This window comes from Puccinia triticina, chromosome 16A, assembly GCF_026914185.1.
Source record: "Puccinia triticina chromosome 16A, complete sequence".
Classification (NCBI taxonomy): Eukaryota; Fungi; Basidiomycota; class Pucciniomycetes; order Pucciniales; family Pucciniaceae; genus Puccinia; species Puccinia triticina.
Window position 1 is genome coordinate 3,412,765 of NC_070573.1, and position 18,448 is coordinate 3,431,212.

The following is an 18,448-nucleotide window of genomic DNA, read 5'->3' on the forward strand; positions in this document are numbered from 1 at the left end:
TCGGCTTGACATTATCCTCGGCTGGCCATCAATGACACTGATGCGAGCTTAACCCGCGAGCCACTCGCATGCCAACTCCAAGGCGCTCACTCATGATGAACATACACCACAAGAGCGATTTCGGCTCCCTCGGACCGACAACCCAACGCCAAAGGGGCACATGTTGGGCTACCGTGTGAATACAGGGCAGCCCGTCGTCAGGCTTTCGCGAGGGTCAGTCCGCCAATCTTCTTTTGGTCAAGATGTACGGCGGACTGACCTAGGTCAAGCCACCGCCGGTCTGCTGGCCTGTTGCCGGCGGGACACTCGGTGGCTCGACCTGGGTCGATCAGTCGCCCGTCTGCCGGTCTGATGCCGGGCGGACTGTCGCTGGCTTGACCCATGCTGGGCTGACTGTCAGCCTGACTGCTAGCCGCCCACTCCCACACCCGTCAGACTGCCGACAGGTATTTCCCTGGCGTTCGACGGTTACCCGCCGGCGCACCGACACCCCATATTGTCGGCAGCCCGACATCCTCACGCCCAGCATGTGATGTGAACTGGGAGCCCGACCGTAAGATGTCTGAGTTCTGACGGACACTGGGGCTGAGAGCATCTCCAGCAGAGCGGGGATGGGACCCGCGAGCTATAGCCGGCCGGGACCACCTTTCACACCACTGTCTCAGCTGTTTCACGGCAGCTCCACAGCAGACTGGCGATCACACCGGGGGTGGATAGCCAGATTGCCCTGCAAAACAGCACCAGGATGAATTTGGTCGAGTTACTCAACTTCATGGACGACGACGACGACTTCGTGGCCTACCACACATTTGATCGGATTATCTCAGGCGAGCGCGATGAACCTCGAAGGGGAGGAGGATCCACTGTTGGCCAACAAACAATCAATTGTGAACGCCGCAAAGGTGAACTTCAGCTTCACAAAGATTATTTTTCTGATAACCCGTCATATCCGGAAGAAATTTTTCGCCAACGATTCCGAATGCACCAAAGCTTATTTGTCCAAATGATCAATGAAGTTGTGGCATACAATTGATATTTTGTCCAGAAGCGGAACACCACTGGTCAGCTTGGGTTTTCGCCGTATCAAAAGATATCATGCGCCATGAGGATGCTTGCTTATGGCTGCAGTTTTGGTCTTTGGTGTTTTTTTGTTTGCAGGCTTGTTGGCTTTCTTTCCTTGAGTGGGTTGATGATTTTCAACTTGTGGAGACGGTGTTCTCGGTGGAGGGCTAGGAGCAGGATCTTGCAGAGTTGGATCGATCATGTTGTTGGCGCGGGTGATCACTGGCAAGTGGGCGATGTCTGGTGTGTAGCAGCCTGGGTCCCGGGTGGCGATGGGATGGGGTTTGTAGCCAGCCGCGGTCTGGGATGGGATGGACCTGGATTGATCACAGGTCGTTTAATGGGTCTTCTGGACCCCCGAAATGTGGAGTGACCTGCCAAACAAGTCCAAAACTCGCGCGGTCCAAGCTCTGCTGGAGATCTTTGTTGGTCACCTGAGGAACACTGAACCATGCAGAATTCCAGTCCCCCAGCTTCCCAATCTGTTCCCAATTTGACATCATGAACAGTCACAAGCCGCTTTTGCAAGATAACCAAGATAGCTCTTCTCAATTGGAGCCCCTCACCCTTGCCACCATGCCTGTTGGTGAGAGGTACCTGATGAGATGAATCATCCTGGGGCAGCAGAACTCAGAGATGAGTGAGTTTGTGGAAGGATGATTCATTGCATCATAGAAATGAAAGAACAAGGAAAAGAAGAAAAAGAGAAACAGAAAGAAACACTAACCTGGGGCAGCAGAACACAGAGATGAGTGAGTTCGTGGAAGGATGAGGAAAAGGGCTTCCACGTCTCTGCTGCCTCAGGTAACTAAATACAGGATGTCACGGCTGTGAAAGGTGAGAGAAAGGTTTGAAGCAGGAAAACATGAGAGAAACATGAAACAACAACACTACAACTCAACAGTACCCAATTGTTCACATAGAGTATTACATCTGGATTCAGCATCACCTTCTATGTCCCAAAGGCTCATCCACAACTACGTTTTCCGACAATTATGAGCCTATCAATTTGGAAGACACTGAAGCCTTGCCCATTCCACCTTGCGAAGTCCCATTCCAGTACATCTCACTGCAATATTTCAAGGGGGTTAATTAATCAACTCCCATAAATTCGAGTTCTGACTCCCAAATGTTGCAGACGTCCGGGAGACCGCCGCAAGACGTCCCCTGCGGGTCAACCAGACCTCAATTTGACCCGGCCGACTTTTGGGAGTTGGAACTCAAATTCCTCCTGAAAGTTTGGGAGTCAGAAATTTAATTCCAAAATATTCCCATCAAATCAAATAAATTCAATAAATCCTCAATGGGGCATCCAAATGCCCCCAAAATTTTACAGCCATCTGGGGAAACACCTTTGAGCATATTGTGAGCTTCACGGTGGGATTACACATCAGCAACACCTCATATGAGTGTGGGGTGGATTTCGCGGATTTCCTACTAAGGCAAACCACCAAATCCTGAGCTATGGCGCTCCAGAAGCCTGCAGATTTTTTTCTGCCACATAATTAAACTCTCTAGAGCATATTTTAAGCTTCACGGCATTAGCACACCTCAGGGAGAGCCTGTGTAGCCGGGGGCGGATTTGGCGGATTTCCTACTACCGCAATGTGCCATATCCTGAGATACGGTGATCCAAATGCCCCCAAATTTTTTCTGCCACATAAATAAACTCTCTAGAGCATTTGGTGAGCCTCACGGCATTAGCACACCTCAGGGAGACCCTGTTCCGCGGGGGGGGTGGATTTGGCGAATTTCCTACTACTTATCCTCACTTGAACCCTCTATATCTTCTGATCAAGAAGAGATAATAAAATTCGGAGGATGCTCAAAGGATTCCCTGCCCTCTTATCTACAATTACCGGCACAGAACGCAAAAAAATTCCTAACGGCGTAGGACAGCGCAGAGGAAGAAAACTACGACAATTGCCTTAGTAGGAAATCCGCCTAATCCGCCCCCGGCTACACAGGATTTCCCTGATGTTTAATACACCCGTAAATCTCAAAATATGTTATAGAGAGTGTATTTATGTGTCAGAAATATTCTGGGGGCATTTATGTGGCAGAAAAAACTTGGGGGCATTTGGATCACCGTATCTCAGGATATGGCGCATTGCGGTAGTAGGAAATCCGCCAAATCCGCCCCCGGCTACACAGGCTCTCCCTGAGGTGTGCTAATGCCGTGAAGCTTAAAATATGCTCTAGAGAGTTTAATTATGTGGCAGAAAAAAATCTGCAGGCTTCTGGAGCGCCATAGCTCAGGATTTGGTGGTTTGCCTTAGTAGGAAATCCGCGAAATCCACCCCACACTCATATGAGGTGTTGCTGATGTGTAATCCCACCGTGAAGCTCACAATATGCTCAAAGGTGTTTCCCCAGATGGCTGTAAAATTTTGGGGGCATTTGGATGCCCCATTGAGGATTTATTGAATTTATTTGATTTGATGGGAATATTTTGGAATTAAATTTCTGACTCCCAAACTTTCAGGAGGAATTTGAGTTCCAACTCCCAAAAGTCGGCCGGGTCAAATTGAGGTCTGGTTGACCCGCAGGGGACGTCTTGCGGCGGTCTCCCGGACGTCCGCAACATTTGGGAGTTGGAACTCAAATTTATGGGAGTCGATTAATTAACCCCCTATTTCAAGCACCACATTATGGATGCTGTTGCCGCGACCTGTACAGATATACCTATCTTGCGCGTTTTAAAGTCGGCAGAAGCTGCTGGGGACCTTCAGTGGCGCGGGTACTGCGTGTGGCCGGGAGGACCACCACCTCGAAACATAGATGTTACGCAAGATTTTATAGCCTTTGCGGAACTGGCCTCAACCGCGGTCCCCCTGATGAAGGTTTGGCTCAATCTGTACATGATCTACCCCTCCGCGAAGAGTTACAACCCAACCTACGTGAGTATGGTTCCAAGGACGCATACTCATCTGCAAGGCAGCTGACTTGACTCACTCTACAGTGGAAATGTGTGCCACACATTGGTGCACCCCATGCAACCACAGATTTTGTACCCAGCGGCGCCCTTCCACCGCGGGAGGACTGCTTTGTCCTAGGAGATCAAAAACAATCTAGTCGGGCGAGCTCGGTAGTATCTTCAACTCAGGATTCCAACGAAGGGGCTCCGTCGTTCCACTCAAGCTCAGCTAGAGACTCCACCCCCGAAAACATCAATTCATCTTCCGCTGTTGATGCTGGCGAGAACGTCAATGACTCTGCTTTGGGTGTGGAGGGATCCTCCATGGAAAAACCTGGGGCCGGCACCGCAACACCGACTCCAAGCAGCAAGACCAATGGCGACTCCGGTTCCCCGGCGCCCCCCAATGGAAAGGTGAACCAACCAGACCTGCCGGACATTGTGATGCTGGACGGTCCTCCCAGCTCCTGGGTTTCAAACAGCGCGGCCGATGGCGACTCTGGTACCCCGGCGCCGGCTGAAGGCAAGCCAAACAAAACTGACGTGGCCGATGTTGTGTTGCTGGATGGACCCCCCAGCTCGTGGGATTCAATCAAAGCCCACGACAAGAAGCGGGCCTGCAATTCTTTCTTGATTCGTTCAAAGAGGGTTGCATCCACTTCATTCGCGTCAAAAACGCATGCCACCTCTTCCACCTCTTCCACCATGGGGCTGAACCGTTTGATTACAGTCGCGTCCACTTCCACCTTGTCCAAAAGGGTCGCCACCTCTTCCACCGCGGCCAAGCATCCAACCTCTGGCCCTATCCTACCTACCACTCTGTCAGCCGGGCTACTACAATAAGTTAGAGCCCGGCTAACTATTTTATGTAGTAACATTAAAACAAATATAAAATACCTTTTTTTGTATCATCAGCAGCGGCACAGAGCGCCGCGCATAAAAGAGAAAAGCACATTTATTATTTAGTGCGGCGTAGAGCGCCACTCAAAAAAGAATATTCATTATGTATCCCCTTGACTGCAGGATAGAGTCAAGGAGATATTAACATGCCGAAAGAACCGGCCGGAGAAGGAATGGTTCTATGTTCAAAAACCCGTTCTCAGGCCAAGAGAATGGGTTTGAAATTCTTGAAACTAAAACAAAAGGCAAATAGAAAGACCGATTGAAAACGGCTGGAGGAGAGTAGCAAAGAAGTAAACTACTGCTTCTCCCCCGGCCAAAGATGAACTGCCTGGAAACAATACATAGAGTAGAACTCTTCCTTGGACCGAGGAAGAGCACTACTCGCCGTTGAGTAACAAGGACAGGAGCAATGTGAGTAATAGAACGCTCTACCACTCCTGTCCTAACTAGTCTTTCCCGCGGCTGAGAAGCCGCGAGGAATTTGAAAATAGAACGGCGACCCTACTGGTTGCCGCAAGAATATATAAAGGGAGGCTTTTGAGCGAGTAAAAGCCTCCCCAGATTCATACCAACCACCTTGTCACCATACCAGCCCCGCCCCAGTCTATCTGACCCGGTCGCCTGTCTGTTATTGTTCTGATCTCGGTTTGTTGAGTTGTTTGCCGTCCTTTTTTGCGGACCCTCTTCACAAGTAAGTCCGCTGTTTCTGTTTCTCTATTGGGATTCTATCCCCTATCCTGGGAACGTTCCGACGTTTGAAATACACCCTTAGTTGGGACCCAGAAGTCACAGGTTTTATAAAAACCCCTGCGCATCTTGTGCGCAGGCCCTATAAGATCATTGGAGGGCACTTAAATACCCCAGGCGCTCCTGGCACCTCCATTAAAACCCTTTTTGGGTTTTATTCCAAATAACTTTAGGTTATTTGATACTTTTATCGTGCTCTTATTGCGCTTACCACCGCACTGCTGCGCAGTCACCGGTGTAGCTAGAAGAGTATATCTACTCTTGGCATCAACGCGCCTGACACACTCAGAAATAGAATAAAGATCATGTTTTTCTACTTTGTCTGTTATATTTACCACTCCACTCCAAAGATACACGGGTTTCCTCTTTTCACTGCTCTATCTACCACTCCAAATAATGTTAAACTGAACAAGGCTTGTTTTTTCACTCTTCCATGTTACACTGGCTCTCAGATTACTCAGTTCACTGGTTTCTGCATTTCATTCTCTCAGTAATACATATGTTTATGGAAGTAAAACAGCCAGTGGGTGTCCAATTGAATTTATGTCTGCTGCAGCCTCCTTTAATGAGTAGTGATTCCAACTTTCTACTTTTGAATTTGGGAGGAGATAGAAAAATGTGTTTGCAGAACATGTGATATAAAGTACAATTGTGTAGTGTAGACTGACTGAATTATATTCCAATTTTGGTTTCAGATTCAATCACTGATTATGCTCATACTTATCTGGTATTGGTATTTTGTCCATACATGTCCATTCCTGATCCGCTGTAATCTATGGTTGATTGGGGGTTGGAATGATCATACAGATTGCCTGTCTGGTGGCGGGGCAGGAGTTGTTGCATTGAGGGGTGCCCCCTGGTCACAGAGCTGTCTTGGCCGTGCTGTTGGGATGGTTGAGGATAATTCAACATGGGATGCTGCCTGGATGATGGTCTGGATTGATCTTGCAGGCTTCCTCCCTGGTGCAGTGCTGGGAATTGCATTGAGGAGAGCCCCCTGGTCAAAGAGCTGTCTTGTCCGCGCTGATTGGATGGTTGAGGGTGAATCAACATGGGATGCTGCCTGGATGATGGTCTAGATTGATATTGAAGACCTCCTGCCTGGTGTGGCGGTGGAAACTGCATTGGCGGTGGCTGGAATTGCATTGGGGGAGAGATGTTGCTCCCACGCTGGTTTGATGTTGAAGGATCATTCAACATCACATTACCGCTGCTCACCGGATTATATGTAATGTTTCCTACTTCCATTGGTGAACCCCTGTGGCTTCCTCCATGGTTTTCTTCTTGATTATACTGCTGCTCACTTCCTTCAGATTGTGAGTCAAGTTCTGGGAGATCTGTGATCCCTTGTACTGGTTGGGTATCAAAATTTGGACCTTGTATATTAGGGATATTGGTTCATCTTTTGGTCCACTTGTTGAGCCCTATATCTATTGACATCTGCCATTGATTTCCTGTGGGGGCGCCACTCTCCAAATTTGACAAATACTGATGATTGCCACTGGCATGGCAGGATGCAATGTTGATGACATGGCTGTTGTTTTCATTGTGGATTGTTTCAAAACTGAGGCCTGGATCTCTTTCTTGATTAATGTTTCGATGTTTTTCCCTTTGCCTGAATTGGCATTGTACTTCGTGGCAATTATGCTGAACATTAACAGTGGCAACTATCTCCTATGGGATCCCCGGTTTGATTTGATTCAGATTTTTGTTAACTTTTTAATCATTTATGCAATAAAAACATGATTTTCTACTCACATCAGGATATATCACTTGCACAGAATGGGTGCTTTTAATTAGGTGCATTTGATAGAAATCAGAGATGCCCAGGAAGCTGAACCACATCACACAAACAATATATATTGATGATTGTGGTGATTGAACATTCCACAGAGAATCAATTTGTCCAATCCTAGGTTTTTTTGATGATTTGATCTGCTGGGTATTGTTATCAGTCATTCAGGATTTGTTATGTGTTATCTATTAGATGGTTCACAGTCTTACCTGTACAAATATTCCTTTCTTGAGCACCTTGTGAGGCCCCAAGTCTATGGAAGCCAGATAATGTAATGATTTGTTTGGGAAAAGATCCCTGAGCGCTGCTGGAATTGCAACCGGTGGGGCCTTTTTGGGGGGATGAGTGACACTAAATTGATGAGTTTTACCAAGATGTTTACTGTTATAGCCCAGGGCCTTTTGAATCAGTTTTTCATTGAACATATTTGAGACTAGGATGAATGGAGTGAAATGTTTCAGATGTTTATAATCATAAAGCCTTGCCCCAGAAAGTATTGCCCGCATGCACTCATAATCTGCAAAGCTGATGGCCAAATCCCTCCCTGGGCAGTGTTGGTTGGAGTGGATGGAGGCGTTCCGTAATATGCTGTTGAAGCTTTCAAATTTCTCTGTGGCAAACAAACTTGCTGGGCCAAATTGCCTGATTGAATGAGGTAAGTGGAGGAGCATATGGAATTTGGGTTTGTTGACCCACTGAGCAGACATCTGAATCAGGAGACACATAAAATTATTAATCTTCTCCTCCAGTTCTTTCAGGTATGAATCCATGTTGTGAATGGTTTTTTGGAAAACCAGCGGGGCCAATTGGCATAAGGAGGTCCAGAATTTGCGCTGCTCATCACTCATGAACTGGAAGAGGACAAAGGGCGCCACCTGGAGGACAATCTGGAAGTGCTTCCCTACAAGGCTTTTGTAGTGCTCCACAAAGTACTTCCCTGGTATGTTCTGTATGTCCAGTGGCGGAACCATAAAGGAGTCCCATGAGGCAATCAGCTGAGGAATATGCTTTGTTTTAATGGTGGTCATCATGAAGTCTTGGGTCAGGTATTTGACCACTACCAATAGGAATACATGCAGGATCTCCACTGGGGTGTCATTGCACCCATCAAAGCCTGAAAAGAATGATGGTTAGAAAACATGTACTAATCACAATTTAGGAATGGGAACATGCCTTTCAATTGAAGGAATGGGTTGTACAATCTTTTGGATTTTTCCTTCCACAACTTCCTTATGAAAGCCTTTTTGTTCTTTGAGGAATTCTTGTCCTTCATAATGGCTAGACATGCACGGTTCATCACATCTCTGATGCCATATTCAATTGACTTGTTATCAAATACCTTGCGGCTCTTTGTCATACCCAATTCCCAAAGCTCATGCGTGTGTTGGATTGTTTTTTCCCAATTACGATGATGAAACTCTTCCTGTGGATAGAAAAACCAAATGATCTGAGCTGATTTATTACCTTTTACAACTATGATTTACAACAGTACCTACCTGCATGCCATTTGAATCCCTACCTAGGAAGTCCTGTACATATTGAAGTGTTGACTTCCCATCTTTACATGGTACTGACAAAGAGCAGATGCGGCAAGTGTTCAGAGCGGTTGCAGGCAATGGACAGTTGGCTATCTCAGCATGCATGGGTGAGTCCCCCAAGAAACATAGGACCATGGGCATAAACAATACTTCTTCATTCAATCCTGGTTCAAAAGCTGTAAAACCTTCATCTGAAAGAGCACTAGAGTGGAATAATGATATCAGTAGACTAGGTAACATGGCAGCATGCCGCTTGTATGACTGACTCACTTAAGCTCATCCACAATTTGGTCCCCCATTTCCAATGCTCCAGCTGTGTTTGGGTTGCCAGAAAATGGCAGTTGTATTGCTGATTGGTCATTTTGGGAGGCAGGCCTGATAGGGTGTAATAATATGATATATGCTTATCCCACTGTTTGGATTTATTACCTGATGTATCATCTGCATATAAAGTGATTGGAACATGTTGTATAATTCTCCCATCAGCTCTATCTCTCCATGGATTTGGATAGGATATCTTAGTGCTAGGTGATCCAGATTTTACAGCTGGCATACAAATGGAGCAGTATCCTTGGAATTTTCAGTAAAACTTCAATTGTAACACACCAAATACATTACTCACCCCAAATTGAGTATTCATACCATTTTGATAAAGCCATTCCTCTTGACATAAAAATTTCTGATTCCAACAAGGAAAATTCAGTGCAGTCAACTGTGATCAAATCACTTGAGTTGAAGGGCAAATCTTGAGGTATGACCAAATGGTGATGTATCTTTCCTTTTTCATCTGTACTTTCCCTGGGCTTGGGGATGACACATTTTGAGAAGAAACACCCATCTGAGAGGGTGTAGAAGTAAATGTGGATGACCACAGTTTTATTTACCAATTGAACTGGTTCAAAAATATAAAAGTGCTTTGACCGCATTCCAATCATTTGGACACAAATATCTGCAGGGAATTCCTCACGCCATTTCTTGCTTTGACTGAGCTTGTATATGTCCACTCCTTCTGGATCTTCAGGGTAAAATTCCAAGTGTTTGTTAACAATTGGGTTGCTGAGATCCTGTGAAAAATAAGCAAATAAATAAATAATAAAAGGATATTGCAGACATGCATGGTATGGCACAAAAGCTGACCATGGCTAGGGTTTTTTTGAGCCGCAAAGAATAACATTTGTTGTCAAAAATGCTGGTCCTGTAGTTCAAGTCCATGTTCATTATTTCCCTGATATTTTTCTTGGCATCACTGAGGGTGGTCCAGTGGGGTAATTTGACACCAGACATGCCCATCAGGCCCTTTGCCTTCTCATAATCTTGTGTTGACATGAGGTTATGCATATGACCCCAAAGCATTAAGCCCACCAAGTACTGTGGAAACCCCCGCGCAAGAGGGTCAGGGGTCAACTTTGAAATTCCCAAAGCTGTCCACCGCACCCGCAAACGGATATCAAAGAACTCACCTCATTCTTTCGGAAGGGGAACCACTGCCCATTGTCAATGTCTCCATCAGCGGCCCCGGATTCGGACCAATCATCTTCCCCTCTGTCCTTGCCTTCCTTGTTGTCCCTCATTCCAACATCCCAGTCCATTGAAGGTGCCAAACTCAACAAGTCCGATCCAGCCGGAGATCCCTGTTGTAAAGAGGACACAATCTCCGCCAGCTCATTCAAACTCACGTCAGAGAAGCGGTTGTTGGATTCAGTATTTGCAATAGGTATGTCCAGGTCTTCCACCTCTCCATTGGTTGATCTCCAATCGAGGTTCTCATTGTATTGATCATAAAGGTTGTTCCCCAAACCCGCATCTAATCTCGCAAGCACGTCGGCCCGACCAACGACATTGTCCGACTGTGTGAAGGCTGAATCAACGGCAGCCTGACGGATATCACACCCAACACGACTGGTCGCCGCTGCGCTGAGATTATTTTCATACTCTGCCACACGCTCCTTGTGTTTGCTCCATTATTCATGCGACTTGATTGAACGGAAAGTCTTCTTGCTAGCACACACAGTGCATAGATACACAGGCGCCTGGCCAGCCAGCAACCATTCTTCAAGATACAATCCTACTCGTCGTCGTTGGGGATGATCCATTTTGAGAAGAAAATCACAGGGTCAAGAGAATCAACGAACAATCCAAGAAGACAGATTAAGTGGGTTGGTAAGCGTCCACTGATGGGAAAAACCAAGCTGATTTTGAACCAAGAAAGTCAAAGGAAGAAGTGGTGTGTACTGTCCTAGCAAACTAAGTCCCTATAAATAGTCTCCACCTCCTGCCTGCCCTGATTGTGCCTCACCGCAACTAACTCATCCCAACTTGCGTCCTCATTTTATTTCATAATGAATCCTCCGCAACACCACCATAGCAACCATCGCACGCCTTCCAGTCATCTGCCTAACTCGCAAGGCAGTATGCTCAACCAGATGACGCCTAATTGAGTTTCTTTGTCGCCTCTTCCGGGTTCCACGCTATCAGGCAATGTTGGCATGGCAGCACCAATGGGGTCATCAGCAACCAATGGTGCATTAGTTACTGGCATATATTTTGGCTAATGATTTATGCTTTATTTGTACATAGTAGGACCCATGCGCACCCCCCCCAACCAACCGTAAGTCATTCATCATGGAAATCCGAGATGTATATTACTGAATACTTCAATGTAAATTTACATAGCCCGTTACCATCCACACCGCAACCCTCATCCTTGCTCAGAGATATTAACGCAAGATACTGGGGCTGGCGACCCACCGACTGACCTCAATTACCAGGGACCAGACTTGGGAGGATACCACGATCATACTGATTACACAGATAATCTTGGGCCCAGCTTGTCATTGGATGTCTTGGACAATGGGGTTGTCCCCCAAGAAACGGGCCACTTGAATGATGGACGAGTCCCGCAATTAGCAGACAAACAAAATGACCTTGGACCCAATCCTGAGGCGGATGACCTGGTCAGCAATGCCGTCAGCCCCATTATGCCTACGCCTGTCAATGTGAACCCAACTGCTGTAGAAGTCCATGAGCTCTTACAGGTACGTACTCAAGTCACTTCCAAGTACCTGATTGTTAAAAAACATCCTATTTAAACACAGGGGCCACAAGCGTTGGCCAATGTTATACGGCTCATCCTAGCCCGCAAGGGACAAGCGATTGCGCCAAGCGTGAGCCCAAATCCAGCCGGTCCATTTATATACGGGCCTGTCATTAAAGTGAGTCAATCACCTGCGATATTTGGCTAGTCACACCTGTAAACTGAAGTACCTGTGTAGGAATATGTATGCCACAAGATTTGTAGGTACATGAAACTACCCAACATGGATTCCTATGTCAAGACGCACTTTGCAAACGGTGGTGTGATCAACAACACACCATTACACTTAATCCAAGTAAGTTACTAGGAATACTGTAGCTAATCAGACACTGACAACTGCTATTGGTTGTGACCAATCAGGCGCACATCCTTGCAAAGCCGGCCAAATGGCGGGACACCAATCTACCACGTGGAGTCATAAGCAATGGCACGCTATCCACTGAGCATGCTCAAGGTCTGAACCAATTCCTTTGTACCATGGTCAAACACAAACGGACCACCTTGCGTAACATAGTAAGAGCATTTTTCTAATTGGCAACCCAACCACACAGCAAGCTGACCTTTGAGACAGCTCTTGACACAAGTCCGACCAGACGCACGCCGACGAGCACCTGGCCCAGTTCCCTGACTCGGAGAACTCTTGGTGCTGGCCAAGATAGCGCTCACCCATGACCACAAGGTCGCACCAGGAACAAACGAGCAGCCGTGGATCAACCGCCGCACAGTCAAGGTACGATTTGCGTTGCTGCAAATCCTTGCGGTTGACCACTATCTTCGCCAGTCCCGTGCACAGGTCACGTCTCAATGGGAGACCATTGATTGCCACCTTGAAATGCTTTCCACATTGAGTCCAGTGGAGCTTCAAGCGTAAGTAAAATGCTTTTATATTTCTTGAACGAAAGGGCCTGAAACTGACTGGCTAATCAATTTCAGGCGCATCAACCTCTACATGCGGATGGATGCCAAACATTTTGATGGCCTCAAAATGATTGACGCCATTGAGCTTGAAGGAGTCGAGCTCCCAACCCCTGATGAGGTTGCGGCTGAGGTTGATGTCTTGAACCGCACACCCGCCGCTTAACTCCCTCGCCGACATATCGCTCATGTTGTCCAAACTGCACCTGTCTGTCACCCTCTTTCCTTCTTGTTGTGATGCCTATATATTACATGACTCAGGTCCCCATCCGCATATTGCTCAAGTCGTCCAAAATGCGCCTGTCTGTTACCCCAACCAAATGTTGGGGTGTTATATCTCTCTCTTTCCTTCTTGTTGTATGCCTCTATATCACACAACTCAGGTCCCCATCCGGGTCCTTTCTTTATCTCTCTTGTCCTGCCCTGTTATTTGACAGGGGTTGCTCTCTTGTATATAGACATGTTCACTAGCTATGAATTGATTATCTGTCCAACCAAACGTTCAGCTGCAAGTAATCCGGACGGTTGAGCATTATGGCAGGCTCTGGTAGTCCATTGGACATGAGTGAATGGTCCTCTAATCCTTGGACACTGGCACTACCAAGATGGATGAATTTGCGATGTTGCATGTTGATCAATATAGCGTATATTGATCAATTTATATTGATCATTTTTTTTATTCCTCTTGATACCTTTGTCTGTGTTCCATGTCTCCTTAATACTCTTCTATAATCTCTCTCCTTCCCCCTGTGTTAGCTTCAAGCCACACAAATCTTTCTTTTTTTGCCTGATAACATTCATAAATTTCTACATACACCATTCAATTCTTCACACCACGGACGTTTGCTCAGCACCTGTTTGCAAGTGCCTTTGCACAATTCATGCCAACATTTGGTCCAATGCTGGTTAAATACTGGTTCGAAGTTGGTTTGATGTTGGTCTGATCTTGGTTCAAAGAATGGTTAATGTCAGGTGCAATCTAACCGGATGCTAACTGGAATTATATGAGATGTATTGTGGAAGGTACATGTAGAACATACACCATTCTTATACTGAAACTAAGCCCAACCATGATCAGGTGGACTCAATCCACAATGTTGACCAAATATATGAATGTTTTGACCTGATTTTTTACCTCTGTGTATACCCATAACCTGTAGATTGCTCTGATGCATTTTTTTTTTTTTTTGGTCAGCCTAAATGCACTCCAAAAAAAACCCAAAAGCACTCCAAAAATGAGTGTATGGAGTGTGCACTTCAACAATTGTTGGAGTACAGAGTGGAATACTCCAAGTCGGCTAGAGTGCAGAACTGGGGACCAGTCTTTTGAGTGCACCATGAAGAACTCCAGTGGCCGGCAAATGTAATGAGTGCCCGTGAGTCTCACTCCATAAGATTGGAGTGCATATCCCCAGTCCATTTATGATATTTCTCCTCCCCAAAAGGGGAGTGCAGAGCTGGGAACTCCAGCCAGAGCTGGAGTACATATACTTGAACCCCAGTCAAGCAGGGTATACATACTACACACCCTGTCTTGCCATCCCGTGGGCTATGTAAACACCCCACTGGATGCCAGCTGACACCTCTTGATCACTGGTACACCACGGGTGCAAAAAAAGCATCTCAATTTGAGTGGATCCACATAATCCACATCTCCCCTTGATGACTGGTCCGTTCCAGTCATTGGGGGAAATACTCCTCTCAATGACCTTACACACCGGTCATTGAGAGGTGTGATTCCCCCAAATGACCGGTACAGACCGCTCATTGATGGGACTCACCACCTCTCGATGATTGGTCTGTACCGGTCATTGAGGGGACTCACACCTCTCGATGACCGGTCTGTACCGGTCATCAAGAGGTGGAAGTCCCCTTGATGACCAGTCAGTGCCGGTCATCGAGGGGAGGTGTTACTCCTCTCGATGACCGGTCTGTACCGGTCATCAAGAGGTGGAAGTCCCCTTGATGACTGGTCTGTTCCGGTCATCGAGAGGTGGAAGTCCCCTCAATGACCGGTCTGTACCGTTCATCGAGAGGAGTAATTCCCCCCAATGACCTGTCTGTACGGGTCATCGAGTGGAGTACATCTCCCCTCAATGACCGGTCTGTACCGGTCATTGAGAGGAATAACACCTCCCCTGACCGGTACAGACCGGTCATCAGGAGGAGGTGTTACTCCTCTCTCCCCTTGATGGCCGATCTGTCCAGGTCATCGAGAGGAGTGAAACCTCCCCTCAATGACCAGTCTGTGCCGGTCATCGAGGGGACTTCCACCTCTTGATGACCGGTACAGACCGGTCATCGAGAGGAGTAACACCTTCTCTCGATGACCGGCACTGACTGGTCATCAAGGGGACTTCCACCTCTTGATGACCGGTACAGACCGGTCATCGAGGGGAGGTGTGACTCCTGTGTGTCACACCAACATACGCCCGTACGTTTGTGTGACAACGGGGATCACCAGGGGGCACTACGGCGCATCATGCCCCCTCAGAACACTCCAATCAATGGCCAACCACTGGGTGGAGTACACACTCTGCTTGATGAATGGCAATCAAGCGGAGTATGTATCCCACCCAATGACAGGTCATCAACTGGGGTGTGTACTCCACAAATGATGACCAGCCATTGAGTCCTGCGCAGGCCACTTGATGACCAGCCATCAAGCGGCATACTGGGGTTTAATGTCACTCAATGGCTATCAAGTTGAGTACATGTGTACCCCACTCAATGACCAAGTGCTCCCCCCTCAATGACCGGTACAGACTGGTCATTGAGACCAATTCAAATCAGAAGATTCGAAACCAAAAGAAGCCAAAAATTTAATTCAAAAAGGAATTCAATCACTCTATTTTTAAAATAGAAAGAAGTATGAAGAGGAAAAAAATAGTAACACAACTTGGGAAGACAGAAATTCCCAAATTCCAGACCAATCAACAGTAGTTTAGAATCAAATATTTGGATCAATGTTGATTGTAAATCAGAATGTTACTTTATTTATTTAAAAATCTTTCTTGAACCAGGGAGACAAAAATGGTACAGTAAACCAGAAAAAATGTGAACAAAATGTGATCCTTCCAGAAAGACAGTTCTTTTATGGGGTGGGTTAATTTTACAAGGTGCAAGGCCTTGCAAAATAACCCCTTGTAAAATTACACATAAGGGTAGCAAAGTGTAATTTTACAAGGGTTTGGGTTTATTTTCCTCCTTGTGACAAAACACTATGTAAAAAAGTCCTTGTAATATGATACCTCTCCGCAGCAGCAAGCAAATTTGCACCACCTTGTTTACAAGGTGGCACAAGTCACTATGCAAAACTGTAAATACACTATCCCATATTCAATTTTACAATGGATCACATGCTTAACCATGTAAATGCATATATGCACAATGCAAATATGCATGAGCAAGCACCACATTCATAGATTTACAATGTGGGACCCACAAGGAGGAAACATAAGCACGGATTCTCACACCAGTCAATCTGCCATCTTCTCCGAGACCCATCATTTTGCAAGCTATGGGAGATTCAGAAAACACAGGCTCCTTGGATAATGAGGACAACAACAACCATTCCAGCACACCCACGGAATTTGTGAAATGGCAATTCCCTGATAATTTTTCTTCTGTTGAGACGTACATAGACCACAATTGCATTCTTGATTCGCAAGGCTATCCGATATACCCCAACTGCCAAACAACATTTGTGAAGACACCTGATATGAATATCACAAACTTTGGGACGGTTGGCTATACCAGAACATCCGGTACCAAACGATGTACCGATGAACGTTGGAAAGTTCTTTGTTTCTACTGCCTTGGCGCTATGGTCTGTGACCAAGATGAATGTAAATGGGCCGGATCACCTCTTACTGCCCCTGGAGCTATTAGGAAGTATCTTCAATCGTAAGTCTCTCCAAATTGCTGCTCAAGCCTAAGGGTTGTTCTGCCATCTGAAGCACCCTTTATTTCACAGGAATCCGAAGTGCCCTGGATCGGCCGGCCGATGCCCCAGCAAAGTGAAATGGTTGGAATTTCCAAAGGGACCCTCCGGGACTGCATGTCGAGTAGACAAACACGTTGAGACTGGTTGGGCAGTAATTTGTCACCGTGGATTCCACAATCATCCGTGGCCAGAAGCCAAGAAACCCAATAAGATTTCAAAGGATAAGCTCAAAACAACAATCAAGAATAACCCAACGGTTGGTGCTTTGAAGCTCAAAGTATGTGCAATTTATCTTTTGCAACTTGTCTTCAATTCCATCAAACTCATACCATTTTTACTCCCAGATTGGTGACGCACAGGCTCTTGACCGTACAGAATCTAGTGTCACCACCATTCATCCAAGCCTGGTGAATGCCGATCGACTGCGTTATCTCCAAAGAAACATCTTGCGTGAACTTAACATTGCCCCAGATAAGCTGGGTGGAGGCGTTGGGGACAAGGTATTCCTTGATCTGTTTCAGTTGGGCTGGTGGGTGTTTCTTCTTGGTTTAATGCTTCAATTTCATTTATATCATCTATTGGGGCTAATGGTTGTATTAAATTTGAAATTCTAGGCGAGGTCTGGCAATTGTTGCATGTTTGTATCTTGAAGACAACGAATACTTCTCATTCCAGTCAAAATGGATGGCGAGCCAAATCCTTGCCCGAGATGAGTGCAATGAAGTTTATCAAGGGGGTCTGATATCAGACGTCACGTACTGGTTCTTTGAGAATGGATACTTGCTCAAAACCTCGATGTTCTGCGTGGAGCTTGGACAATGGATACCAGTACTTCTATCGTGGATTCAAGGACTTTTGACAAACTTCTACCACAACCACTTCTTGGTTTTACTGCAACAGATAGTCAAGGGGCTGGATACCCCCCGCGATCGAGCCATACTGGCTCGCCAGGTAGTCGATTTTTCAAAGGCTCAGCGAGATGGGTTTGTATCCGCCTATATGGAAGCGTTTGGATCGACTGATGAGCAGAATGCTGTCCTGGCTTTGAAAGGATGCCGTCAGCACTTCAGAGCTCAGGTTACTCATGTGCGCAGGAACCGGTCGATTATCTCATCCGATCAAGAGGTGAGCCTCTTGCCCATGATGCTTGTGATGGAAGTACTGGTCTCTGAAGTATGCTGATTTTATTTTCATATAGTCCAAGTTTCAACGAAGATGTCTTGAACTAACTGAAGAAGCAAAGGATGACGGACCAACTCATGATGAACAGATGGATCAGCTACGGCGATTGTTTCTGAAAGCTAGACGGTGGTTAGATTGGTGGGCCATGTCGGACATCAAGGCAATGCTTTTCCCATCTCGCCGCCCACTGGAGGAAGATTTGCCAGAGGACAACACTAAACCACTTCCAGAGACCACAAACGCCATTGAAAGTATGCATCAATTGTACTACTCAATCAGGTCAGTGATTGCTGTGTAATTTTCTGTGTCTGTGCCCAGTATCCTCACCGAATGCTCTTTGCTTCAAATT

General features: G+C 46.4%; 3 protein-coding genes across 3 annotated transcripts; 2 read left to right on the forward strand and 1 right to left on the reverse strand.

The window, feature by feature from the left end:
- Positions 1-3,713: 3,713 nt before the first annotated feature.
- PtA15_16A333 (uncharacterized protein) lies at positions 3,714-4,613 on the forward strand (the record flags this gene model as incomplete). Its single annotated transcript, XM_053164013.1, has 3 exons — positions 3,714-3,962; positions 4,025-4,481; positions 4,558-4,613. The coding sequence occupies 3 exons, from the start codon at positions 3,714-3,716 to the stop codon at positions 4,611-4,613; spliced, it is 762 nt and encodes a 253-aa protein (XP_053027980.1).
- Positions 4,614-9,576: 4,963 nt separating this feature from the next.
- On the reverse strand, positions 9,577-11,055 carry PtA15_16A334 (uncharacterized protein; the record flags this gene model as incomplete). The annotated part of the gene is made up of 4 exons (XM_053164014.1): positions 9,577-10,026; positions 10,100-10,330; positions 10,423-10,836; positions 10,972-11,055. 4 exons carry the CDS (start codon positions 11,053-11,055, stop codon positions 9,577-9,579), a joined length of 1,179 nt encoding a protein of 392 aa, XP_053027981.1.
- A 492-nt stretch (positions 11,056-11,547) lies between these two features.
- PtA15_16A335 (uncharacterized protein) lies at positions 11,548-12,684 on the forward strand (the record flags this gene model as incomplete). Its single annotated transcript, XM_053164015.1, has 6 exons — positions 11,548-11,570; positions 11,790-11,997; positions 12,058-12,174; positions 12,298-12,351; positions 12,417-12,569; positions 12,628-12,684. 6 exons carry the CDS (start codon positions 11,548-11,550, stop codon positions 12,682-12,684), a joined length of 612 nt encoding a protein of 203 aa, XP_053027982.1.
- Positions 12,685-18,448: the final 5,764 nt, after the last annotated feature.